The sequence below is a fragment of the Microcaecilia unicolor genome, chromosome 1, assembly GCF_901765095.1.
Source record: "Microcaecilia unicolor chromosome 1, aMicUni1.1, whole genome shotgun sequence".
Lineage (NCBI taxonomy): Eukaryota > Metazoa > Chordata > Amphibia > Gymnophiona > Siphonopidae > Microcaecilia > Microcaecilia unicolor.
Genome location: NC_044031.1, coordinates 339,342,895 through 339,369,695, shown reverse-complemented (window position 1 = coordinate 339,369,695; position 26,801 = coordinate 339,342,895). Strand labels below are relative to the sequence as shown.

The 26,801-nt window shown below is 48.5% G+C and overlaps 1 protein-coding gene across 1 annotated transcript in view; it reads left to right on the top strand.

Annotated features, from left to right (window-relative positions):
* DROSHA (drosha ribonuclease III) overlaps nucleotides 1-26,801 on the top strand; it is a 552,432-nt gene that overhangs the window by 440,111 nt on the left and 85,520 nt on the right. Inside the window, exon 23 of the mRNA XM_030216759.1 lies at nucleotides 12,088-12,132. Within this exon, the coding sequence (XP_030072619.1) occupies nucleotides 12,088-12,132 (45 nt within the window). The remainder of the gene's footprint in view (nucleotides 1-12,087; nucleotides 12,133-26,801) is intronic.

Here is a 26,801-nt window from a genome sequence, read left to right as displayed (position 1 = left end):
CCCGGAAACGAGCCTTAAAGTGGCTAGGGCTATGTCCCGCCTCTATCCTTTGGCTGTGAGTGAACGTGAAGCCTATCTGTGGCCTACCGTGGATTCTTTAATCACTGCGGTGACTAAGAAAACGGCGTTGCCGGTGGAAGGTGGCACGGCCCTAAAGGACGCCCAAGACAGAAGATTGGAGGCGGCCTTAAGGTCGTCCTTTGAGGCAGCTGCTTTAAGTTTGCAGGCCTCAGTTTGCGGCTCCTATGTGGCCAGGGCGTGCCGGACTATGGTGCAGCGGGCTTCCCCCTCGGATCATTCCTTGAGGGCTGATTGGCCGGCCCTGGAATCGGGCTTAGCCTATTTGGCAGACTTGCTGTATGATGTCTGGAGAGCCTCAGCTAAAGGCATGGCTCAGACAGTCTCTGCGCGGCGGTGGCTTTGGCTGAAACATTGGTCTGCTGACCACGCCTCTAAATCCCGCCTGGCTAGATTGCCTTTTAAAGGCAAGCTGCTCTTTGGGGTCGAGCTGGACAAAATCGTGACCGATCTCGGCACGTCTAAGGGCAAGAAATTACCAGAGGTCAGGGCTCGGGTTAGTACTCGTCCCGATACCTCCAGAGGGCGTTTGCAGGAAGCCCATCGGTACCGCCCGGGCAAGTCGGGTTCCTCTGCCCCCTCTTTCTTCAAGAGGAATTTCTCCCCCAAGCAGCATTCCTTTCGCAGAGACCGCCGTCCCGGAGGTGCTCCCTCCGGTCCTCCCCCAGGGTCTCGTACCCAATGACGGGGCCTTGGTCCACGCCCCAGTGCAGATTGGAGGACGGCTGTCCTCGTTTCTGGGCAAGTGGACCACTATAACTTCAGACGCGTGGGTGCTGGAAGTCATCAGAGACGGCTACAAGCTAGAGTTCTGCCAACCCTTAAGAGACGGGTTTGTACTCTCTCCCTGCAAGTCTCCGGTCAAGCTGTGGTAGTGCAGCAGACCTTGGACAACCTGATCCGCCTGGGTGCGGTCGTTCCGGTGCCAAAAAATCAGATTGGCAAGGGACGTTACTCCATTTACTTTGTGGTTTCAAAGAAAGGAGGTTCTGTCCGGCCTATCCTCGACCTCAAAGGGGTCAATCGGGCCTGGAAAGTGAGGCACTTTCGCATGGAGACTCTCCGCTCTGTTATAGCGGCAGTGAAGGCAGGAGAGTTCTTGACTTCCTTGGACATCAAGGAAGCGTACCTGCATTTTCCCATCTGGCCTCCTCTCCAACGCTTTCTGCGTTTTACAGTCCTGAGACGACACTTCCAGTTCAGAGCCCTCCCTTTCGGGTTGGCTACTGCTCCGCGGACCTTTTCCAAAGTAATGGGGGTCATAGCGGCCTTCCTGCTAAAGGAAGGAGTACAAGTCCATCCTTATCTGGACGACTGGTTGATCCGAGCCCCCTCTTATGCAGAGTGCGGCAAAGCTATGGACCGGGTAATTGCTCTTTTGAGCTCCCTGGGATGGATCATCAACTGGAAGAAGAGCCAGCTGCGCCCGACTCAGTCCCTGGTGTATCTGGGAGTTCGATTCGACACCCAAGTGGGCAGAGTGTTCCTGCCAGACAATCGGATTGTCAAGCTTCAGGCTCAGGTGGACTAGTTCCTAGTAGCCTCTCCTATTCGGGCTTGGGACTACGTGCAGCTGTTGGGCTCTATGACGGCCACGATGGAAGTAGTGCCCTGGGCCAGGGCTCATATGAGACCACTACAGCTATCTCTGCTGCTGCGCTGGACTCCGATGTCGGAGGATTATGCTGTGCGCCTTCCCGTGGACCCAGCAGTGCGCAAGGCGCTGAGCTGGTGGACGCAGACAGACAAGTTGTCTGCAGGATTGCCTCTGGTGACCCCGGAGTGGATTGTCGTCACGCCAGACGCCTCTTTGATGGGCTGGGGAGCCCACTGCTTGGGAAGGACAGCGCAGGGGCTCTAGTCTCCTGCAGAGGCAAGTGGTCTATCAACCTCCTGGAACTCAGAGCCATTCGGTTGGTGTTATTGGAGTTCATCCCGGTACTGGTGTTGAAGCCTGTACGGGTCCTGTCGGACAATGCCACGGCTGTGGCCTATATCAACCGCCAGGGAGGTACCAAGAGCGCCCCTCTAGCCAAGGAGGCTATGAGTCTTTGCCAGTGGGCGGAAGCGAACCTGGAGCAGCTTTCAGCGGCCCACATGGCCGGAGTCATGAATGTCAAGGCGGACTTTCTCAGTCGCCATACCTTGGAGCCCGGAGAGTGGCAACTATCTGCTCAGGCGTTCTTGGACATCACGAAGCGCTGGGGCCAGCCGAGCCTAGATCTGATGGCGTCATCGGCCAATGGCCAAGTGCCGCGCTTTTTCAGCAGAGGACGGGACCCTCGATCCCTGGGAGTAGATGCTCTTCTCCAACAGTGGCCGACACAAGAGCTCCTCTATGTGTTCCCGCCCTGGCCCATGTTGGGCAGGGTGCTAGACCGGGTGGCAAAGCATCCCGGCAGGGTAATCCTGGTGGGTCCGGATTGGCCCAGACGTCCCTGGTATGCGGACTTGTTCAGGCTCTCAGTCGACGATCCTCTGCGGCTGTCAGTGGAGCAGGGCCTGTTACATCAGGGTCCCGTGGTGATGGAGGATCCCTCTCCCTTTGGTCTTACGGCCTGGCTATTGAGCGGCAGCGTCTGAGGAAGAAGGGCTTCTCAGACAAGGTCATCGCCACTATGCTGAGAGCGAGGAAGCGATCAACTTCTACTGCTTACGCCAGGGTTTGGCGTATCTTTGCAGCATGGTGTGAAGCAGGCTCGCTTTCTCCCTTCACTGTTCCAATTTCTTCAGTGTTGGCGTTCCTGCAAGAAGGTCTGGAGAAAGGCCTGTCGCTCAGTTCCCTTAAAGTCCAGGTAGCGGCTCTGGCTTGCTTCAGGGGCCGCCTGAAGGGTGTTTCCCTGGCTTCGCAGCCAGATGTGGTGCGCTTTCTCAAGGGAGTTAATCACCTGCGCCCTCCTCTGCACTCAGTGGTGCCTGCGTGGAATCTCAACCTGGTGCTAAGAGCATTGCAGAAGCCGCCTTTGGAACCCTTGTCGAGGGCATCTCTGAAAGACCTGACGTTGAAAGCAGTCTTTTTGGTGGCTATCACTTCAGCCAGAAGAGTTTCCGAGCTCCAGGCGCTCTCATGTCGAGAGCCTTTTCTGCAGTTCACTGAGGCAGGAGTGACTATTCGCACAGTGCCTTCCTTCCTGCCCAAGATTGGTTCTCGCTTCCATGTGAATCAGCAGCTCTGTCTCCCTTCCTTTCGTAGGGAGGACTACCCAGAGGAGTACTCTGCTCTTAAATATCTGGATGTGAGACGAGTCATCACCAGATACTTGGAAGTGACCAATGATTTCCGGAAATCGGATCATCTGTTTGTCCTGTTTGCAGGTCCTCGTAAGGGTCTGCAGGCTGCTAAGCCTACAGTGGCAAGATGGGTCAAGGAAGCCATTGCAGCGGCTTATGTGGCCGCGGGGAAGGTGCCGCCTATCCAGCTGAAGGCTCACTCCACGAGAGCTCAGGCGGCCTCGATGGCAGAGGCCGGATCCGTCTCCTTGGAAGAGATATGCAAGGCGGCAACTTGGGCTTCGGCTCATACATTCTCCAAGCATTACCGTTTGACTGTGGCTGCACGGGCGGAGGCCCGGTTTGGAGCTTCAGTGTTGAGGTCAGGGATTTCTATGTCCCGCCCTGGGTGAGTACTGCTTCGGTACATCCCACCAGTCTATGGATTGATCAGCTTGATGATATGGAAGGTAAAATTATGTATAATCATACCTGATAATTTTCTTTCCATTAATCATAGCTGATCAATCCATAGCCCCTCCCAGATATCTGTACTGTTTATATTCTGGTTGAATTTTAGGTTCAAGTTTAGCCTTCAGTTACTTCAGGAGGACTTCGTGTTTAAGTTCTTCTTTCACTTGGATTCTTCAAGAGTTGAGACGAGTTTGTGTTACAGTGAGCTGCTGCATTCCTCTCCCCTCCGTTTTACGGGGCTGGATTGAGACATAAATTCTGCCGGCACTCCCTCCCGCTTCGTGCGGCTGTAGGGCAGCTTTGTACCCCTCCCGCTTCGGCGGTGTTAGGGTCAGTCAGCTCCTCCCGCGGTTGCGGTTGCAGGATAAGCCAGATCCCCCCGCATCGGCGGGTGTGGTGTCCCTCCCCCGCTCCGCGGGGATGAGCTGGACGGATTCCCCTCCCCCACTTGTGTGGGGATGAGCTGGGTTAATTCCCCTCCCCCGTTTCGGCGGTGGTGAGCTGGGCAGAGTGTCCCTTCATGGGTGTAATTCTCTAAGTGCTGAGTCCTGCGGATGGAGCTTTGATATCGACATACTGAGGAGTTTCCGGCAGCACATGACCACATATAGGGAGGCAAAAGTTTGCTCTCTATCTCCACCTGCTGGTAGATGGACACAACCCACCAGTCTATGGATTGATCAGCTATGATTAATGGAAAGAAAATTATCAGGTATGATTATACATAATTTTACCTTTCAGCTGGGAACCAGTACCGCTTGTTGCCTTTTGGCCTCACGTCAAATCCCAGGGTATTTACCAAATGTCTAGTGGTAGTTGCAGCATCGCTATGCAGTCTGGGAGTCCATGAAGGGCATAATCAAATGACGCCGGCCAAATAGCTGGCCGGCCATCTTCGGGGTTGGCGCCAACCGTATTTTCGAAATACGGTTGGGGCCAGCTAAATCGATCGCCGGGTGTAGAGGAGATGGCCGGCTTCGTTTTTCAGCCATAATGGAAACCGGGCCTGGCTATCTCAAACCCGGCGAAATGCAAGGCATTTGGTCGTGGGAGGAGCCGTTTTTTTTTTAGTGCACTGGCCCCCCTCCTCATATGCCAGGACACCAACCGGGCACCTTAGGGGGCACTTCTAAAAATAAAAATAGCTCCCAGGTTCATAGCTCCCTTACCTTGTATGCTGAGCCCCCCCCCCCAAATCCCCCCAAACCCACTACCCACAACTGTACACCACTACCATAGCCCTAAGAAGTGAAGGGGGGCACCTACATGTGGGTTTGGGGGGGGGGGGTTGGAGGGCTCCCATTTACCACCACAAGTGTAACAGGTAGGGGAGATGGGTCTTGGTCCATCTGCCTGAAGTCCACTGCACCCACTAAAAACTGCTCCAGGGACTTGCATACTGCTGTCAGGGAGCTGGGTATGACATTTCAGGCTGGCAAAAAAGTGTTTGTTTTTTTTTTTGTTTTTTTTGTAGGGTGGGAGGGGGTTGGTGACCACTGGGGGAGTAAGGAGAGGTGATCCCCGATTCACTCTGGTGGTCATTTAGTCAGTTGGGGCTCCTTTGTGAAGCTTGGTCGTGAAAAAAAAGGGACCAAGTAAAGCCGGCGAAATGCTTGTCAAGCCTGGCTTTTTTTTTTCCATTATCGGGCGAAGTCGGCCATCTCGTGAGCACGCCCCTGTCCCGCCCCCATCCTGCCTTCATTACCCTACCGACACGCCCCCTTGAAGTTTGGCCGGTTCCGCGACGGAAAACAGTTGGCGCCTGCCAAAATCAGCTTTCAATTATACCGATTTGGCCAGGTTCAGGAGATCGCTGGCCATCTCCCAATTTGTGTCGGAAGATGGCCGGGGATCTCTTTCGAAAATGAGCTGGCATGTGTTCCCTTACCTTGATGATTTGGTTGGTGAGCTCATTGGAGGACTATTCGGGTTCTAGAGCTACTAGGGTTCATTATAAACTATCCCAAGTCCCATCTTCACCCTGCTCAACAGTTGGAATTCATTGGAGCCCTGCACGATACGCAGCAGATTCAAGCTTTTCTCTCAGGACTGCAGGCAGACACTCTAGTTGCTCTGGCTTCTCAGCTTTGAGCTTTTCAGCAGGTCACATATCAGCAGATGTTGAGGTTGGTGGGCCCCATGGCTTCCACAGTTTATGGTATCAAACTACAGGAGATCTAGCAGATGTCATCCGAATGCCTCCAGAGCTTGTTTATTCTTGTGGACCATTTGATCCAGTTTGACTCTGGAACTACCATTCCAAATTCCTCAGACTGAAAAGGTTCTGATGACGAATGTGTCTCCTTGTTTGGGGAGCTCATGTAAATGGACTTCACAGTCAAGGAGCCTGGTCCCTCCAGGAAACAGGTCTTCAGATCAATCTTCTGGAGCTCCGGACAATCTGGAACGCTCTCAAGGCTTTCAGAAATTGGCTGTCCAACCAAATTGTACCCATTCAGACAACCAGGTTACAATGTATTACACCAACAAGCAGGGGGCACCGGATCATGCCTTCTGTGTCAGGAGCCCATCTGAATGTGGTACCGGGCTCGCCAACACGACATGTACCTTCAGGCCACTTATCTTGCGGGCAAAAACAACAGTCTGTTGTTTTTGTCTGCAGATTGATCAGGGTTATGCAACTGCAAGAGTGGCCCCTCAATATGGGCATTGCTCGCGAGATCTTACAAGTGTGGGGCACCCCCTCCATAGATCTTTTTGCCACTCAACTGGATCACAAAGTCCCTCAATTCTGTTCCAGACTTCAGGCTCACGACAGACTAGCTTCAGATGCCTTCCTCCTGCATTGGGGGACGAGTCTTCTGTATGTGTATCCTCCCATTCCTGTGGTGGGGAAGACTTTCCTGAAACTCGAGCAAGACCACGGGACCGCGATCTTGATCGCACTTTACTGGCCACGGTAGATCTGGTTCTCTCTTCTTCTGGAGTTATCCTCCAAAGAACCATGTAGATTGGAGTGTTTTCCGACCCTCATCATGCTGAACGAGGAATCTCTTCTGCATCCCAACCTTCAGTCTCTAACTCCACTCCCCTAGGCCCATTTTCTTCTGTTCCAGGCTGGATTCTCACTCAGTTTGTATATAGTTTCAGGTTGTTCTGAGTTATATTCTCGCCATTAGGAGGCCCAATTGACCAATGTTTGTTGTTTTCAGTGAGCCTGGACACTAAGGATACCCCACTTGTGAGATTTAATGGCCTGCTTGTCCTCGGAGAAGGTGAAGATACTTACCTGTAGCAGATATTATCCGAGGACTGCAGGCCTTATGTTCTCACAAACCCTTTCACCTCCCATAGGAGTTGTCTCCTATTTTTTATTTAATTTTTTATGCTGTAGTATTTAACTACGGTAACCATGCCTTGCGGCAGGTGGGAGGGCACTTGCACATGCATGGTGGAGTGTGTCTCGCGCGTCAGAAAGCTGTATAAAGTTTGTTATAAGCTCCGGACCAGGCAATGCGGCACCGCGTTACCCACTTATGAGAATATAAGGCCTGCTGTCCTCTGAGAATACCTGCCACAGGTAAGTATCTTCGCTTTCTTCAGCAGCAAGGATTACATTCAAGCTTTACGTGCTGTCTCACAGAACCACACTTAGGCACTTGAAGTTTCTGCTTCGTCACAGAACCTCTGGGACCTTTTACTTCTCACAAACCTGCCAGCCTGAGATGCAGGCTCAAATGATATTCCACTGTGCAGGAGGCCTTTAGGGGAAGGCAGAAACAATTTGAGAGCTCTCTGTAACCTGTAGGCTCTTTTGTCATATCCATCCCTTTTTTTAAATCATTGGTGCACCCTGAACTGTCGCTACTTATATATGCACCTAAGGGCATGAGGGTCAATAGCTTGGTCTCTTTCAGCTAGAGTTACTAATATGCATTACTGCATTAGCACATGCTGCTGCTTTTAACAGGTGCTACTAGTAACTAGACCCCATTGCATAAAGTGGGACCTGTGGTAAAACAACCCATGTTAATGGCATTGGCACACATTAGTAACTCGAGCTGTTTGCCAAGAATGACCTTTACTTTAATCTGTGTAATTTTAAAATCATGTTGCTAGACCATAGTACTTAAGGGTGCAGTTTTCAGAGCATGTTCTTTGCATTTTTTATGCATCGATCCAATTTGACTCTGGGACTGCCATTCCAAATTCTTCGGCCTGTTTCCATCGACCATCTGAAAATATCCCAGCTAGTAGGCAGGTAGAAGTACGTACATAACAGCACAGTACATTAGCTTGTACCTGAACTGTACAGAATGCAATTCCCAGAGCGCAGTTAGGTTCAGGGAGAAAGCAGCACATGTTAAGTTTCAAAACGATGCACAATATTTTGATGTGTGAAAGTCCTTACAGATGAAACAGCTTCTAGTCTGTGCAGATGCAGCAAAATGAAAGTAAGCAGAAAGACTACAACCAAAATGTGCCCGTGAACTTGGCAGGAATACAGGCAGTTGGAAAACTGGCCCCCAAATCAGATCTCTGTCTTTTTAGCAAGTCAGCATGGATGATAATGGGGGTTTCCCACTTCTCATTTTCCTCCCCTTTTCATAAACCCTGTCCTCCCCCCCCCCCCCCCCCCCCCCAAATGATGCAGACATTGAAATGATAGTCTTCAGCCCTATGCAACACAGCACAACTTTCTGCACAATTCAGTGTTTGTTGCACCCGAGTCTGCTCTGGAAGTGTTGCTGTTGTGCAGGACTCCTTCCACTCTCACCCTGTGAATGTGTGAGGGGGCCAGGGCCGGCTCAAGTGGTCGTGCCACTCTGAGCCAACTTTTACTTTTGCACCCCCTATTCCACCTACCGCTGCAGCCCTCCCCACTCCCAGGAATATTTTCTCCTTTTCTCCCAGAATCCTCCTCCCAGCAATCCCCCCCCCCCCCCACACCCCCGAATATTCTCTTCATCCTGTTTTCCTCTCTTCCCCTCAGTCTCCCTCCTGGAATATTTTCTTCTGTTCTCCCAGTTTTCTTCTCTTCCAGCTCCCCCAGAATATTTTCTTCTTTTCTCCATGTTTTCCTCCCAGACCCCACCCTATAATTTTTTCTCCTCGCCATGCTTTTCTCCCCCCAGCTCCATCCCAGGATATTTTTACTTTTGAAGCTTTCCTCCCTCAAGAACTCCCCCTCCCAGAATATGTTCTCCTCTTTTACCCCTGGAATAATTTATTCTCGGACGATCCAAGATGGCGACGGTGTAAGAAGCGTCAACGGACACACTTCAGAGCCTGACCTGATCTTCGTTGCTGTGAGCGCCTTACCCATCGGAACGATGGGGAAAAGGAGATACAAAGTTCGGGAAGCTCCCCTTGTCCCGAGCGGAACGCCCCAGCTCCAACAGACGACGCTAGACAGGTTCGGAGTGTTGCCCGCTCCCACGTTGGTTTCAACTCCTTCTGCCGGAGCCGGCGCATTGCCGCTGGACAGCAGTGTAGACGGGGCTTCCCTAATCCCCGTCGATCGTGCGGCACCCCCTCAACCCGGAAGGGAAACTCTCTGTGTGAGCCCTGACGCCTTGGACCAAAGTGTTGTGCAGAGCGATCAGGGAGGGAGCCTACAGGAGAGGAGAACTGGAGCTGACAACTTGAGAGAGCCAGAGTTTTGTCTAAAACAGTGAGTATACTGGAGCAAGCTGTGAAAGCCCCCCAACCGGATATTATTATGGGGAAAATAGCAAAACCTGCCATAGTGACCTTAGAGTCACTTTGGGATTTGACTTCTGCTACTCAAAATGCTTTACAAACTTTAATTTTCAAAAATACGGAGACAATTAAAGTCTTATCAGAGACTGCGTTGAATCAGTTACAAATTAATGATTCTCAAGCCTCTGAAGTTAAAAGTCTAACCGAAAAGACTGAAAAACTTGAACTTATTGGACAGACTTACTTAAGGACAAGAATTTTACTTTAAGACGCTTGGAATATCTTGAAAATCAGTCTAAGAGATTGACTTTACGTTTTATAAATTTTCCTAGGTCACCTTTGATTTCCCCAATTCAAATGGTTAAAAAATTTCTTATTGAGATTCTAGGAATCTTCAAAAGGTTATGAAAACACCTGAAATTTTACAAACACAGGAGACGACCAATCTCACTGCGTTTCTGGAATCATCTCTGGAGATGATAACACAAAGAACCATGTTACTGGTAACCTTTGCATTGGAAATGGATAGGGACGCAGTACACTCAAACTTTCTTTAAGACACTTGGATTCTGTATTTTTGGGTTCAAAGATAAGAGTTTTTCCGGATCTCGCCAGGGAAACACAAAGGAGACGTAAGATGTTCCTACTGCTGCGGTCTAGGACAATAGCAGTTGGGGCTGATTTTCTCTTGAGGTTTCCCTGTATTTGTAAAGTTTCAATCTAAACAGTATCAGTTTTTTGACCCAAAGCAATTAGAGGAATAAACAAAGAAGAGGTTAATGTACAAGTCTAATCTCATATGCAACACTGTATGGCAGGCTAGAGTTAACCACTTGGGAAGGATGCATCTCTTTTGTTAATTTTGTTTGCCTGACTGCTTATTATTAAGTAGGAAATATATTTTACTTTATTCTTGGATCATTTATCTTGAGTACTGTTGGTGGACGATAGTAAATATAAATGGAGAAGTTATTGTATTTTTTTTATGTTTTGATGAATTTTCCTCTATGTGTATTAACACTCATAAAGTATATTATGTTTGTTAAAAATGAATAAATAAAGAATTTAAAAAAAAGAATATTTTCTTCTCCCTGCTTTCCTTCCAAGCCCCCTCCAATAAGTTTTTTCTCTTGTATCTGCTTTTCTCCCCTCCCCCCCGACCCTATCCATGTTCTGCATCCTCTCCCCATCACCAGCACCTGAACCCTCCCCACATACACCATTTCCTGGCCGCCACATTCCCCTTCCTGGGCTCCAACTCCCTTTCTCACCTCTTCCTTAAGCTTTGGTGCCCTGAGCCAGTACCTCACCTTGTCCATGGGGCTTTTCTCACTATTTAACTCCCAGCTTGTGACACAAATGAACCAAACTCTGGTCTGAGAATTGAACCCAAGTCTTTCTTACTTGTGCCATCAGGCCCAGCGCTTGAAGTTTGCTTTTAAAGTACAGACTCCAGTGCTGTTGATATTTCCACACCCTTCTCCCTGCAAACCCTTACAGACTCTATAAGGAATTTAAACTTAATGGACCTTGAGCAGTCAGCTGTGTCAAATCTCTAGATCTGGCAGTTTGTAGCAAGCTTAGCTGTAATGTATCCCTGTGACAGGAAATGTCATGGAGTGTAGTAGGGGTTGAAAAGCAGATATAGTGACAGACTGTATGATGGAAGAGCCATGGAGAGCTCCTCATGTCACATCAGCTTTTTGTTTATTTATTTACAAACACTTGATAATATCACACAGATAGTGTAGCCGAGTGATTTACAGTGTTTGAAAAGGAGAAAAAAATGAGTGGGAAGGAAAGAATTAAAAAAAAAAAAAAAAAAAAGAGAGAGAGAACCAAAATCTGATAACAGAACAGCAGGTTAATGAGAAAGAAGGGGTTTAGGAGGGATCATAATCACTTTGAAACAGCCAAGTTTCGAGTTTTATTTTGAGTTTGCAAAAGGAGGGTTCAGTCCTAATGTCATATAGTAATTTGTTCTACAGTTAGAGCCAGCGTAGGAGTAGGCAGTCGGACATGTGACATCAAGATGTGGGTGTGTAGCCTAATGGTATTGGACCTGGAAGGATGAAAATATGGTCTCCATATCATGTAGTCATAACACATTTGGAAATTGCTTACAAGCTAGTAAATGCAAATAAGTTGCCTTTTTATTTCTTGTTTACTTAACCCTCCATCAACTCGGGTAAGTACCCTTATATAATATGTAAACCGCTTTGATTGTAACCACAGAAAAGCAGTACATCAAATCCCCCCCTTCCCCTCCCCCTTTTCCCTTTTGAGTCTGATCTTATATTTGCTACTAAAGAGCAGAGATGGTGGAAGCAGGGTGAAGCTTAATAGATGCTATAAGAAATGTATTGAATTTACTTCTTGCAAGTGGGGGGAGGGGTTATTGTTTTTATTTTTCTTCTTTTCTTTGGTTGTGGGGGTTTGAATATTCCCTCCCTCACAGCCAGGGCTATTGCAAACCTTATTGGTAATCTCACTTTTGAATGCACATTTTCAGATTAATTTGCCAGCACTATTGAATTTGCAATAAGCGGTGTTAACTTCTGAAATAGTGTTCACTATTTCAATTAATGACATTTTATTTAGTACTGTGGAATTTGTTAAACGGCTTCCGGAATCACTAAAGGCACTTTTCAATGTTTGCAGGACCTGCGGGAAGTATGGCTTCATTATCCGCTACACCCACTCCAAGTAAGCGACTGGCCTCCTCCTTTCTTCAATACTTTTTCTTAGTCATTTCTTATGGTGTCATTTATGAATTAGCTTTTGAATTTCCTGTGAAAGTTCTCCAAGGCACACCGCCCTTCAGATATACTTGCAGCATTGTGTTTTTTTTCTAGCAAATAAAAGTGCAGGTACTCAAATGGTAAGCCACCCTTCAGGTTTGGGGTGATCACTGTGAGACCCACCCCACAAATGCAACCAGTCACATTATCTATGACAAGGCAGAATTGGTGTGTAGAGCGTGAGCTCTTTCATTAAAACTTGGGGTCCATGGGTCAATTTTAGCAGACAATGGAAAAGGTGCCAGTACTCAGTACCCACAAGTACCCCCTCAAAAAAAAGCCCTGGCTAGCAGAATACATAGAGTTTGCCGTGCTATGAGCAGCTGTATACTATGTGCACAGTCTTCAGTGATCATAAATCTGTCTCATAGTCTATTGTTTTTATTTTTAATAAGCCTGTTAAAAGTGGAGTTTTGTCTTCTAAATGTGTATAGATGCTCATGCCTGTCTAGCATAAGTGGCAGAAATCATGCCTATATTGCGGGTGTGGACATTTACACCTGCACTTAGATTATTTAAATATACACATAAATTAACATATTTTATAATCTACACATATTCTTGCAAACTCCATCTGCGCTCCATCCTTGTATGTGCCTACAGGCAAAGTACATATCATCGTATCAATGTGTATACTTTTAAGCTGGTTCAAATCTAAAGACACCTTGACAACAAATGTTAAAAGTTCAGTGTGGTAATCCTCTCCCCACCTTCCCTCCACTGAGGTTAGCTAGCTAAAACAGATCAAAAGATTACAAAGTATCACTAGCACTGTACCCCTTCAACCATTCCCCACCTGAAAATGACAGTTAAATTATTGAATGTCTCACTCTGTCTCCAAGGAGAATAATGGGTGCTATATTTAAAAAAAAAAAAAAAGTTCACTCAGCATATAGTTAAGCTCTGGAACTCATTGCCGGAGCAAGTGTAAAAGTAGTTAATGTAGCTTGGTTTAAAAAAGGTTTGGACAGGTTCCTTGAAGAAAGGTCCATAAACCATTATTAATGCAGAGCTGAGGAAAGCCAGTGCTTATCCTTGAGATTAAGTAGCATGGAATCTTGCCACTCTTTGGGACTCTGCCAGGTATTTGTAACCTGGACCGCCACTGTTAGAAACAGGATACTGGGCTAGATGGACCCTTGATCCGCTTATGGGTTCAGTGTGACATCCAGTATAGTTAATAAACTTTCAAACACTCCTTTGGCCACTCCCAAATACAATGCAAATATGTGCTAGCTGAAATTTTATAACAGGTTGTTTTTAAATGTATGCACCTGCATATGCACAAACATGACTTTATAAAATCACTCCCAAGAGGGTAACTTTATAGCAGATGCCTAGGCAAGGGAAGCACATATGTTCTGCTTATTTTAGAAAGGCATCGGTATGTCTTTGTGTCTTTATTTTTATTGTATTTTTTTTATCAGGAACAGCCTCAAATGGTTAAAAAAATTTGTTTGAACCCCAAAGACCCCCTTCTGCACCTGTATTAAAATTGTAGTGGCAGCAGAGCCTTTCGTCCTTTACCCTTCTTTTAAAGCAGTGTTCTTCAATGCAATGCCCCAGTGGCCAATGATGGCCTCAAGAGACCTCTGGGGCATCCCCCATTGTCTTTCTGAGGGGAGTTTTCTGCCGCATGCTTTAAGAACAAAGCAGAATGCATTTGGAAATGCTCACAACCTTGAGGATAGCCCCCAATGACGTTTGAATGTGGGCTGGTAGGGATGCATGCCATTGATACACACTGTTCAGCAGTGTTGTGACCCTGCATGAGAAGATATTTGGCAGCTCTCTTTTAGCTCATTGGAATCCAAAGTGGCCTCAGCTTAAAAATGAATGAAGAACGTGGTTTTAAAGACTACAGTGGCAGCAAAGCCCCTACTGAAAAAGACTAGTAACATCACAGACCCTGCTATTCCTCCTACTCCTCTAATCAACTCCTGAACCCCTCTAGGAAGCCCCATTGGAGGAGGATAAGTACTGAACGGCACTGGTCCCTTCATTAACCGCTCCATGTAGAGGGACCCATTACTGTTTAAGTGCAGTGAATAAATGAATATTAAGTGCTATCACCTAACACTTTGTATTCATCTATACAGAGGAAGTAAGAATCTCTCTTCCTTCTGTATTTGGGCTTCCTTGGAGGGTTCAAGAGTTGATTGGAGTAGAGGGGATCTTCTGATACTGCTAGTTTTTTTTTTTTTTTTAAGGGAACAGGGAGGTCCTCACTGCTACTGTAATTCCTTTAATAAAGTTGAGTGGGGAAAAGGGGGAGTCTCTTGCTATGTTTTTAATGTACGGGTAGGGAAGGAAGGCACTGACCTGCTAAAAGCTACTAAGAGAACAGTGAAATGTCTAGATATCTTCTCTGTCCTTCAGAGGTCAAAATTCAGCCGGTGGCAGTGAGAATTTTGCTGACTGCCGCTAGCGTTATTTCCAGGTATTCAGTGCCTGGCTATGTCTGGGCTTCGGCATTGAGTACCTGGTTTAGGCGGTGGCAGCTAACACATGGCTGGTTAAGTCGATATTCAGAACTTAACCAGCCATGGGTTGCTGCATAAAGATAGGATTGTGTTATGCCTGGAACTGTCTTCCTGAACCTATACGTCTAGCTCCTTCTTTACCTGTTTTTAAATCTATGCTGAAAGCTTACCTTTTCACTACTTCCTTTGGCTCCTAACCGCTACTCATTTGCTCTCCTCCTCCCTGTTCTTCTCTACCCTGTAATTCCCTTGCCTGTAATGTCTTGTCTGTCTGTTTTACCTAGATTGTAAGCTCTTTGAACAGGGACTGTCTCTCTATGTCAAGTGTTCAGCGCTGCGTGCGTCTGGTAGCACTATATAAATGCTATTAGTAAGTAATTGTATTATGTGCAGTCCCATTTATGCAGTTACCTTGGCCGCTTAAGTACTGAATTGGGACTTCAGTTATGTAGCTTTCCAGTATTCCAGAACCTGTGGGAACAGTTGTGTCCATCATCCAGCAGGTAGAGATAGAGAACTGAAAATTCTAAGTTTGCAATCTTTTACAGATTTATTTGTTACATTTGTATCCCACATTTTCCCACCCATTTGTAGGCTCAGTGTGGCTTACATAATTCCGGAGAGGAAGTTGCAGACCCCGGGGTAAGCAGTTACAAAGTGTGAAATATAGTAAGATAGATCAATTAAGGACCGTTCCAAGCATATCGCAAGGGGTAGGATCCTGCGGCAGGGGATTTGGTGTTGTTCATTACCTATTTTCAGTGCTGTCTTTCAGTTTTTGGTGACTATGTTGGATCTGTGAGGTATACCTTTCTGAAAAGGTAAGTCTTTAGGTTTTTTCAGAAGTTTAGAAGAGTGTTCGTGGTTTTCAAGTCTTTTGGTAGTGCTATGTGCATATGTAGGAGAAACCGGACGCGTATGTTGATTTGTATTTCAGTCTTTTGCATCTTGGGAAGTGAAGGTTTAGGTATGTCCTTGCTGATTCAGTTGTGCTTCTAGTAGGTAGATCGATCAGTTCAGTCATATAACCTGGAGCTAGGCCATGGATGATTTTATACACCATAGTGCAAATCTTGAAGGATATGTGTTCTTTTATAGGTAGCCAGTGTAGTTTTTCACGAAGGGATTTTGCGCTTTCGAATCGTGTTTTGCTGTAGATGAGCCTGGCTGCCATGTTCTGAGCAGTTTGGAGTTTTCTTAGGATTTGTTCTTTGCATCCTGCGTATATTCCGTTGCAATAATCTACGTGGAATAATACCATTGTTTGAACCATTTGTGTGTTGCCTTTTTATAAACAAGCTCATCTGATTCAGAAAATTATTTTGAAGCACTGGCCAACTTAATGTTGCATAAGGGATTAAGAGAGAAGCCTCGCTTCTCTTGTACTAGAGAAAGGAATATAGGGGAGATACTATCTAGGAATAAGAGACCCAGGTTATCTGTAAATGAGGGGATCAAAGGACATGGTCCTTGCCAGCAATGTGTATATTGCAAACATGCAATGAACGTTAATCAGATAAGGGTACCAAATACTGGGAGGGAGTTTTATTTAAAAACAAAAACTAATTGTAATTCCAGTAATGTAGTTTATGGCATCTGCTGCCCATGTCAGCTGTGGTATATTGGAGAAACCACACGAAAAATGAAACTGAGAATAGCACAGCACTTAAGTAACATAAGATTCTCCGAGGACAAGCAGGCTGCTTGTTCTCACGACTGGGTGACGTCCGCGGCAGCCCCCACCAACCGGAAAAAGCTTCGCGGGACGGTCGGCACGCAGGGCACGCCCACCACGCATGCGCGGCCGTCTTCCCGCCCGTGCGCGACCGCTCCCGCCAGTTCCTTTTTTTTCCGCGTCTGGAGAGAGTCGTGTCTTCGCCGCTCTCTCTGTTTTCAGCCGCCGGAAAGCCGTTCGCGTTTACGCGACTCGTCTAATTTCTATTTAGTTTGTTAGTATTTAGTCACCGCGTGCTCCGGATTTCTTTTTTCAAAAAAAAAAAAAAAGTAAGGAGCACGCGCTCACTTTTCCCTCGTTTCTAGCGGGGGCGTCGCGTTGCGGCCCAGCGGCCGCACGGTCGATTTTCTTTTTCGAGGTGTGATTTCCGCCACCATCGACGACTTTAACTTCGCCGACGTGATTTTTCCGTCGATGTCCTCGAAGGTCCCGAGTGGATTTAAAAAGTGTGGTCGGTGCAGCCGGCCAATCTCGCAGACCGACACCCACGCTTGGTGCCTCCAGTGCCTCGGGCCGGAGCACAATATCAAGTCGTGTTCTCTGTGTCTCGGTCTCCGGAAACGGACTCAAGTTGCGAGGCAAGTTCTACGGGACCGTCTTTTTGGAACTTGCGCCGGCCCCCTCGACGTCGACCTCGACGGCATCGGTATCGACGCCCGGTCCTTCGGTACCGGTATCGATGCCCGAGAAATCGGCACCGATGGCATCGACCCCAGGAGAACAGGTCCCGTCGGCACGCCGGTCCTCCGGTGAGGGTAGAGGTGAGAGGCCGCGTGGGCAGTCGGCCCCAGTCACTCCCTCAGCCCACGGGACCGAACCCTGTCTGACCCGGTTCCTCGAGACCGAGGGGGATCGTCCTCCTCCTCCTCCATACTACCCGGCACCGGTGACGGGCATCGCAAAGAAGACTAAGAAGCACCGTCACCGGTCGCCCTCGATGCATCCGAACATCGGAGAGGAGCCGACGCCGAAGCGTCCGCGTCGGGAGGAGAGGTCCCCGTCGGTTGTGGAGGTACCGACGCGACAGGGTCCCGGCACTTCGGTGCCGTCTCCTGGCTCCCACCAGATCCTGGCACCGACACCCCTACCGGCCCCACCGCCTTTCCCGGCAGTGGGCCTGGACGAGTGCCTCAGAGCCATCCTTCCAGGGATCCTGGAAGGGCTGATGCGCCAGGCTGTGCCGGCGCCAGGGGTGCTTGCGCCCTCGGCGCCGATGAGTGTGGCTCCGGCGAGCTCTAGCCCGGCGCCGAGGCCGTCAACACCGCCGCCGCTTGCGGCGCCGGTCTCGACCGCCACGCAGGTGGAGTCCCCGTCGACATCGATGGAGGGAGCTTCGTCCCCGCCGGTGTGGGAGTCCACCGCTCGACGACACCGAGGCCTCGGTGCCTCGACGTCGAGCCGGACCCGGTTCAGGACACAGCTACGTGAGCTTATGTCCGATACCGAGGATGAGGCCTCGTGGGGGGAAGAGGAGGACCCTACATATTTCTCCTCAGAGGAGTCTACGGGCCTTCCCTCGGACCCCACGCCTTCACCGGAGAGGAAGCTCTCGCCTCCTGAGAGTCTCTCCTTTGCCTCCTTTGTGCGGGATATGTCTATTTGCATTCCCTTCCCCGTGGTCTCTGTGGATGAGCCGAGGGCTGAGATGCTCGAGGTCCTCGACTATCCATCACCACCTAGAGAGTCCTCCATGGTACCGCTGCACAATGTCCTCAAGGAGACACTGCTTCGGAACTGGATGCGACCATTAACTAATCCCACCATTCCCAAGAAAGCAGAGTCCCAGTACAGGATCCACTCTGACCCAGAGTTAATGCGGCCACAATTGCCCCATGACTCGGCGGTCGTGGATTCTGCTCTCAAGAGGGCACGAAGTTCGAGGGATACCGCCTCGGCGCCCCCGGGGCGGGAGTCTCGCACTCTGGACTCGTTTGGGAGGAAGGCCTACCAATCCTCCATGCTCGTGACCCGCATCCAGTCATACCAGCTCTATACGAGCATTCACATGCGGAACAATGTGAAGCAACTGGCGGACCTGGTCGATAAGCTCCCGCCGGAGCAGTCCAGGCCTTATCAGGAGGTGGTCAGGCAGCTGAAGGCGTGCAGAAAGTTCCTGTCCAGGGGTATCTATGACACCTGTGACGTGGCATCTTGTGCTGCGGCCCAAGGTATAGTGATGCGCAGGCTCTCATGGCTGCGTGCCTCTGACCTGGACAACCGCACCCAGCAGAGACTGGCCGACGTCCCTTGCCGGGGGGATAACATTTTTGGTGAGAAGGTCGAGCAGCTGGTGGACCAACTGCATCAGCGGGAAACCGCCCTCGACAAGCTCTCCCACCGGGCGCCTTCAGCATCCACCTCAGCAGGTGGACGTTTTTCCCGGGCCCGGCAGGCTGTACCCTATTCTTTTGCAAAGCGTAGGTTCAACCAGCCGGCCCGAAGGCCTCGTCAGGCACAGGGACAGCCCCAGCGCGCTCGTTCTCGTCAACAGCGTGCGCCTAAGCAGCCCCCTGCGCCTCCACAGCAAAAGCCAGGGACGGGCTTTTGACTGGATCCACGGGAACATAGCCGCCCTCAAAGTGTCCGTACCGGACGATCTGCCGGTCGGAGGGAGGTTAAAATTTTTTCACCAAAGGTGGCCTCTCATAACCTCCGACCAGTGGGTTCTCCAAATAGTGCGGTGCGGATACGCCCTGAATTTGGCCTCCCTGCCACCAAATTGTCCTCCGGGAGCTCAATCCTTCAGCTCCCATCACAAGCAGGTACTTGCAGAGGAACTCTCCGCCCTTCTCAGCGCCAATGCGGTCGAGCCCGTACCACCCGGGCAGGAAGGGCAGGGATTCTATTCCAGGTACTTCCTTGTGGAAAAGAAAACAGGGGGGATGCGTCCCATCCTAGACCTGAGAGGCCTGAACAAATTCCTGGTCAAAGAAAAGTTCAGGATGCTTTCCTTGGGCACCCTTCTGCCAATGATTCAGAAAAACGATTGGCTATGTTCCCTGGATTTAAAGGATGCTTACACTCACATCCCGATACTGCCAGCTCACAGACAGTATCTCAGATTCCGCCTGGGCACACGGCACTTTCAGTATTGTGTGCTGCCCTTTGGGCTCGCCTCTGCCCCACGAGTGTTTACAAAGTGTCTCGTGGTGGTGGCGGCGTATCTACGCAAGCTGGGAGTGCACGTGTTCCCATATCTCGACGATTGGCTGGTCAAGAACACCTCGGAGGCAGGAGCCCTCCGTTCCATGCAGTGCACTACTCAACTCCTGGAGCTGCTGGGGTTTGTGATAAATTACCCAAAGTCCCATCTCCAGCCAACCCAGTCTCTGGAATTCATAGGAGCGCTGCTGAATACCCAGACGGCTCAGGCCTTCCTTCCCGAAGCAAGGGCCAACAACCTCCTGTCCCTGGCCTCGCAGACCAGAGCGTCTCAGCAGATCACAGCTCGGCAGATGTTGAGACTTCTGGGTGATATGGCCTCCACAGTGCATGTGACTCCCATGGCTCGTCTTCACATGAGATCTGCTTAATGGACCCTAGCTTCCCAGTGGTTCCAAGCCACCGGGAATCTAGAAGATGTCATCCGCCTCTCCACCAGTTGCCGTACTTCACTGCTGTGGTGGACCATCCGGACCAATTTGACCCTGGGACGTCCATTCCAAATTCCGCAGCCCACGAAAGTGCTGACAACGGATGCATCTCGCCTGGGGTGGGGAGCTCATGTTGATGGGCTCCACACCCAGGGTCTGTGGTCCCTCCAGGAAAAGGATCTGCAGATCAACCTCCTGGAGCTCCGAGCGATCTGGAACGCACTGAAGGCTTTCAGAGACCGGCTGTCCTACCAAATTATTCAAATTCGGACAGACAATCAGGTTGCAATGTATTACACCAACAAGCAGGGGGGCACCGGATCTCGCCCCTTGTGTCAGGAAGCCGTCGGGATGTGGCGTTGGGCCGGCCGGTTCGGCATGCTTCTCCAAGCCACATACCTGGCAGGTGTAAACAACAGTCTGGCCGACAGACTGAGCAGAGTCATGCAACCGCACGAGTGGTCGCTTCATTCCAGAGTGGTACGCAAGATCTTCCGAGAGTGGGGCACCCCCTCGGTGGACCTTTTCGCCTCTCAGACGAACCACAAGCTGCCTCTGTTCTGTTCCAGACTACAGGCCCACGGCAGACTGGCGTCGGATGCCTTTCTCCTCCATTGGGGGACCGGCCTCCTGTATGCTTATCCTCCCATACCTTTGGTGGGGAAGACCTTACTGAAGCTCAAGCAAGACCACGGCACCATGATTCTGATAGCGCCCTTTTGGCCCCGTCAGATCTGGTTCCCTCTTCTTCTGGAGTTGTCCTCAGAAGAACCGTGGAGATTGGAGTGTTTTCCGACTCTCATTTCGCAGAACGACGGAGCGTTGCTGCACCCCAACCTTCAGTCTCTGGCTCTCACGGCCTGGATGTTGAGGGCGTAGACTTTGCTGCGTTGGGTCTGTCTGAGGGTGTCTCCCGTGTCTTGCTTGCCTCTAGGAAGGATTCCACTAAAAAGAGTTACTTTTTCAAGTGGAGGAGGTTTGTCGTTTGGTGTGAGAGCAAGGCCCTAGAACCTCGTTCTTGCCCTGCACAGAACCTGCTTGAATACCTTCTGCACTTATCGGAGTCTGGCCTCAAGACCAACTCAGTAAGGAATCACCTTAGCGCGATTAGTGCTTACCATTATCGTGTGGAAGGTAAAGCCATATCTGGAGAGCCTTTAGTCGTTCGATTCATGAGAGGCTTGCTTTTGTCAAAGCCCCCTATCAAGCCTCCTGCAGTGTCATGGGATCTCAACGTCGTCCTCACCCAGCTGATGAAACCTCCTTCTGAGCCACTGAATACCTGCCATCTGAAGTACTTGACCTGGAAGGTCATTTTCTTGGTGGCAGTTACTTCAGCTCGTAGGGTCAGTGAGCTTCAAGCTCTGGTAGCTAATGCTCCATATACAAAATTTCATCACAACAGAGTAGTGCTCCGCAACCACCCAAAGTTCCTGCCGAAGGTGGTGTCGGAGTTCCATCTTAACCAGTCAATTGTCTTGCCAACATTCTTTCCCAGACCGCATACCCGCCCTGCTGAACGTCAGTTGCACACATTGGACTGCAAGAGAGCATTGGCCTTCTACTTGGAGCGGACACAGCCCCACAGACAGTCCGCCCAATTGTTTGTTTCTTTCGACCCTAACAGGCTAGGGGTCCAATTGGCTAGCAGATTGCATTTCCTGGGCTGGCTCTTGAGGGTCATGTCACGGCTCATAGTGTCAGAGCCATGGCAGCGTCGGTGGCCCACCTGAAGTCAGCCACTATTGAAGAAATTTGCAAAGCTGCGACGTGGTCATCTGTCCACACATTCACATCACATTACTGCCTCCAGCAGGATACCCGACGCGACAGTCGGTTCGGGCAGTCGGTGCTGCAGAATCTGTTTGGGGTGTAAATCCAACTCCACCGTCCAGGACCCGAATTTATTCTGGTCAGGCTGCACTCTCAGTTAGTTGTTCTTCGTAGGTCAATTTCTGTTATACCCTCGCCGTTGCGAGGTTCAATTGACCTGGGTTCTTGTTTTGAGTGAGTCTGAGAGCTAGGGATACCCCAGTCGTGAGAACAAGCAGCCTGCTTGTCCTCGGAGAAAGTGGATGATACATACCTGTAGCAGGTGTTCTCCGAGGACAGCAGGCGGATTGTTCTCACCTACCCTCCCTCCTCCCCTTTGGAGTTGCGTTTTCATCTTTTTGCTAGTCATTCAACTGGCGGGAGCGGTCGCGCACGGGCGGGAAGACAGCCGCGCATGCGCGGTGGGCGTGCCGTGCGTGCTGACCGTCCCGCAAAGCTTTTTCCGGTTGGTGGGGGCTGCCGCGGACGTCACCCAGTCGTGAGAACAATCAGCCTGCTGTCCTCGGAGAACACCTGCTACAGGTATGTATCATTCACTTTACAGAAAAGAGATACCCTCTTAGTTAATCATTGGCTGATGTATAATCATTTGGTTTTGGAGTTGCAGTTTGTTGTACTGTTTCAAATTGAAAGCGGGAGGGGCAATACAGAAAGACAACTGGTACGAAAGAAACAAAAGCTGATATACAATTGGAATACTGTGGAGCCCTGTGGACTAAATAAAGAAGTTGATTGGTCACTATTAATGACCATATAAAAGAATCAGGTAATCAGTCACCCAATCATGCATAATCAGGAAGTGAGGTAGAAGCATTGAAGGCTGGGGAGCTCCATTTGGTTTGCCTTACGGAATCTAGAGGTCGGATAAGGTATGAGAATCAATTTTATTGTGTTAGATTTATTGTGAGAGTTGAGATAAGATTGTAACGTTGTGTATTATGTATTGTATAAGGTCTCCTGATGAAGTGATAAAAAGAAACACGGCCAGTGTTGAGACCAGAAAAAGTTATGGTACCAGAAGATATGTAATATAAGTGGATGGAATAGATGCTAAGCATTCCACAGTTTTTCTTTCTTTCTTTGGACTAATGAGTTCTCAAAAACCAACAAGGACTTGAAAGCAAGCTGAAGGAAGTGTTCTGCTTATTATTGTGATGTCTCTGATTTAGGAGAACAGAACAGAAAGACAGTGTGTGGTGGAATGGGTCATCACGTTGGAATATCTGAAACACTGTGAGATGAGCTACAGCTGGTTTTGTTGAGTGGTATTGGGGATGAGTGATTTGGGAAATGTATAGTATGGAGAGACTATTGTGAGAGTGTGGGGTAGTGAGTGTTTTATTGTTAGTGAGGTTTTCATAATAAAGATTGTAAAATTTAATGCACACAATGATGTGTTTGTAGTATATTTAAACATAAAGAAATATTGTATTAGTCAAGTGGTAGTGGCATTGTTTGAACCTGGTACGAAATGTTTCAATCGGGGAAATATTATCTTATGCGTTTAAGTTTCCACATTGTGTAGAACATTTTCTTTGTAGTGATTGCGGCATGAGTCTCTAGCGTTAGGTTGCTATCTATGGTCATGCCGGGAATTTTCAGATTATTTGAAATTGGGAGAGTATAGTCCCGGGTGATTATGGTTGAGGGGTGGTTTGAGTAATGTTGGGAAGATAGTATGAGGCAGTGGGTCTTTTTCTTTGTTGAGTTTTAATTTAAGTGCCGTCGCCCAGGAATCCATGGTGTTCATGCTGTTTGTGATTTCGTTAGCAAACCCCCAAACCCACCTCCCCGCTCCCCCCGTTTTCTATTTCTGTTGATGGCTCTCTCATTCTCCCTGTCTCCTTAGCTCGAAACCTTGGGGTCATCTTTGACTCTTATCTCTCCTTCTCTGCTCATAACCAGCAGACCGCCAAGACCTGTCGTTTCTTTCTTTACAACATCCGTAAAATCCGCCCCTTTCTTTCCGAGCACTCTACCAAAACCCTCATCCACACCCTTGTCACCTCTCGTTTAGACTACTGCAATCTGCTTCTTGCTGGCCTCCCACTTAGTCACCTCTCCCCTCTCCAGTCGGTTCAAAACTCTGCTGCCCGTCTCGTCTTCCGCCAGGGTCGCTTTACTCATACTACCCCTCTCCTCAAGACCCTTCACTGGCTCCCTATCCGTTTTCGCATCCTGTTCAAACTTCTTCTACTAACCTATAAATGTATTCACTCTGCTGCTCCCCAGTATCTCTCCACACTCGTCCTTCCCTACACCCCTTCCCGTGCACTCCGCTCCATGGATAAATCCTTCTTATCTGTTCCCTTCTCCACTACTGCCAACTCCAGACTTCGCGCCTTCTGTCTCGCTGCACCCTACGCCTGGAATAAACTTCCTGAGCCCCTACGTCTTGCCCCATCCTTGGCCACCTTTAAATCTAGACTGAAAGCCCACCTCTTTAACATTGCTTTTGACTCGTAACCACTCGCCTCCACCTACCCTCCTCTCTTCCTTCCCGGTCACATTAATTGATTTGATTTGCTTACTTTATTTATTTTTTGTCTATTAGATTGTAAGCTCTTTGAGCAGGGACTGTCTTTCTTCTATGTTTGTGCAGCGCTGCGTATGCCTTGTAGCGCTATAGAAATGCTAAATAGTAGTAGTAGTAGTAATTTACGATGGATTCGATTTGTAAGGTATTAATTTAGTGATGTTGTCTGCATATAGAAAAGGGCTTAGACCTTGATTGGATAAGGACTTAGCAAGTGGGGTCATCATTAAATTGGATGGGTGAGAGAGGTAATCCTTGTGGTACTCTGCAATCAGCTTTCCAAGGTTTAGACCTTTAGAGCAGCCTTTCTGATAACACAGTTGAAGGTGGCGACAATGGACGCCAGCAAGTCAAGTTGGGGAGCTCATTACGAGTTCCATCTGGCACAGGGCACCTGAAAGGAACTGGAGTCTCAGTGGTCGATAAATCACATGGAGCTCAGGGCAGTCCGGAATGCCTTACACAACTTTGCTCCCTTTCTGGAGGTGGCCCCAGTCCCAGTTTTCTCTGACAATGTGACTGTAGTGGCTTATATCAACAAGCAAGGTTTGACCTGCAGCTGTCCAGTGGTGGTGGAAGTGGCCTCCCTCATGATTTGGGTGGAGAAAAATCTTCTATGCTTCTCGGCAGCCCACATCCCTGGGTCCTTGAATGTAGATGTGGACTTTCTCAGTAGGTACTCCTTAGACCAGCGCTGCGTAACCCTAGTAGCGCTCTAGAAATGTTAAGTAGTAGTAGTAGAATGGGAACTATTCAGCCAGGGTTTCAACTGGTAGTGGACTAATGTGGTTCTCCGCTTCTGGACTTGATGGTGACAAAAGGAATGCCAAGGTACCCAAGTGTTTCAGCCATTGGAAAGAACCAGGCTTGATTGGGTCAATACCCTATTTCAGCCCTGGCTGAAGACACATCTACTGTAAGTCTTCCCTCCTTGGCCCATGGTAGGCTACATGTTGAAAAGGATTGCATTGCATTAGGGTCAAATAATTGTCGTAACCCTGAATTGGCCGTAGAAGATGTAGTGCGTGGACCTGATTCGACTGCTGGACTGCTGCTCTTTGTCTTTTGCAGGTACACAGACTACTGAAGCAAGGTCCATTGCTCATGGAGGATACAGGTTTTTTTGATCTTACTGCTTGGCCATTGAAAGGGCTCAGTTGAGATGAAAAGGTTATTCTGATTCGGTCGTTGCTACCTTGTTTCAGGCTTTGAAATGCTCTATATCCGTAGTGTATGTGAGGGTGTGGAGGACGTTCGAGGGCTAGTGTTCTGAGCGTGGACTTTCTCCCTTCTTCTCAGATTGTACACATCCTACCGTTTCTGTAGGCAGATCTTCAGAAAGGATTGGCATTGAGTTCTCCAAAATTTCAGGTTGTGGCTTTGGCTTGTTTAAGGGGCTGACTACAGAAGACACCTCTTGTGGCTCAACTGGATATTGTTCAATTCTTGTGGGGAATGGGCAATTGCAACCTCTCTTTCGTAAGCAGTGTCCAGAGTGGAACTTTATTGCACATTGGGAAGAATAATCCGAATCATAGTTATCTAATACTAGAGTCCACCTTAAGAGTCAGCACTCAAGAAAAAGATCTAGGTGTGATTGTAGACAATGCACTGAAATCTTCTGCCCAGTTTGTGATGGCAGCCAAAAAAAGCAAACATGATGCTAGGAATTATTAAGAAAGGGATGCAAAATAAGATCAGTAATATTATAATGTCTCTGTATTGCTTCATGGTGCAACTTCACCTTGAGTATTACGTTCAATTCTGGTTGCTGTATCTCAAAAAAGATATAGCAGAATTATGAAAGATTCAAAGAAGTGCGACCAAAATGATAAAGGGGATATAACTTATCCCGTATGAGGAAAGGTTAAAGAGGTTAGGGCTCTTCAATTTGGAAAAGAAATGGCTGAGGGGGGATATGATTGATGTCTATAAAATCCTGAGTGGTGTAGACCAGGTAAATTGAATTGATTTTTCACTCTTTCAAAAAGTACAAAGGTTAGGGGACACTTAATGAAATTAAATGGAAATACTTTTAAAACAAATAGGAGGAAATACTTTTTCACTCAAAGAATAGTTAAGCTCTGGAAATCATTGCTGGAGGATGTAGTAACAGCTGTTAGTGTATCTAGGTTTTAAAAAGTTTTGGACAGGTTCCTGGAGGAATAGTTCATAGTCTGTTGTTGAGATGGACATGGGGGAAGTCAATGCTTGCCCCTGGATTGGTAGCATGAAATGTATTTATTTATTTGTTTGTTTCATTTGTATCCCACATTTTCCCACCTATTTGCAGGCTCAATGTGGCTTACATATAACCGTAAGGCGTTCACCAATTCCGGTATGAACAAATACAAAAGTGATGTCATGGTAGAATAAAGTTCAAATATGACAAAC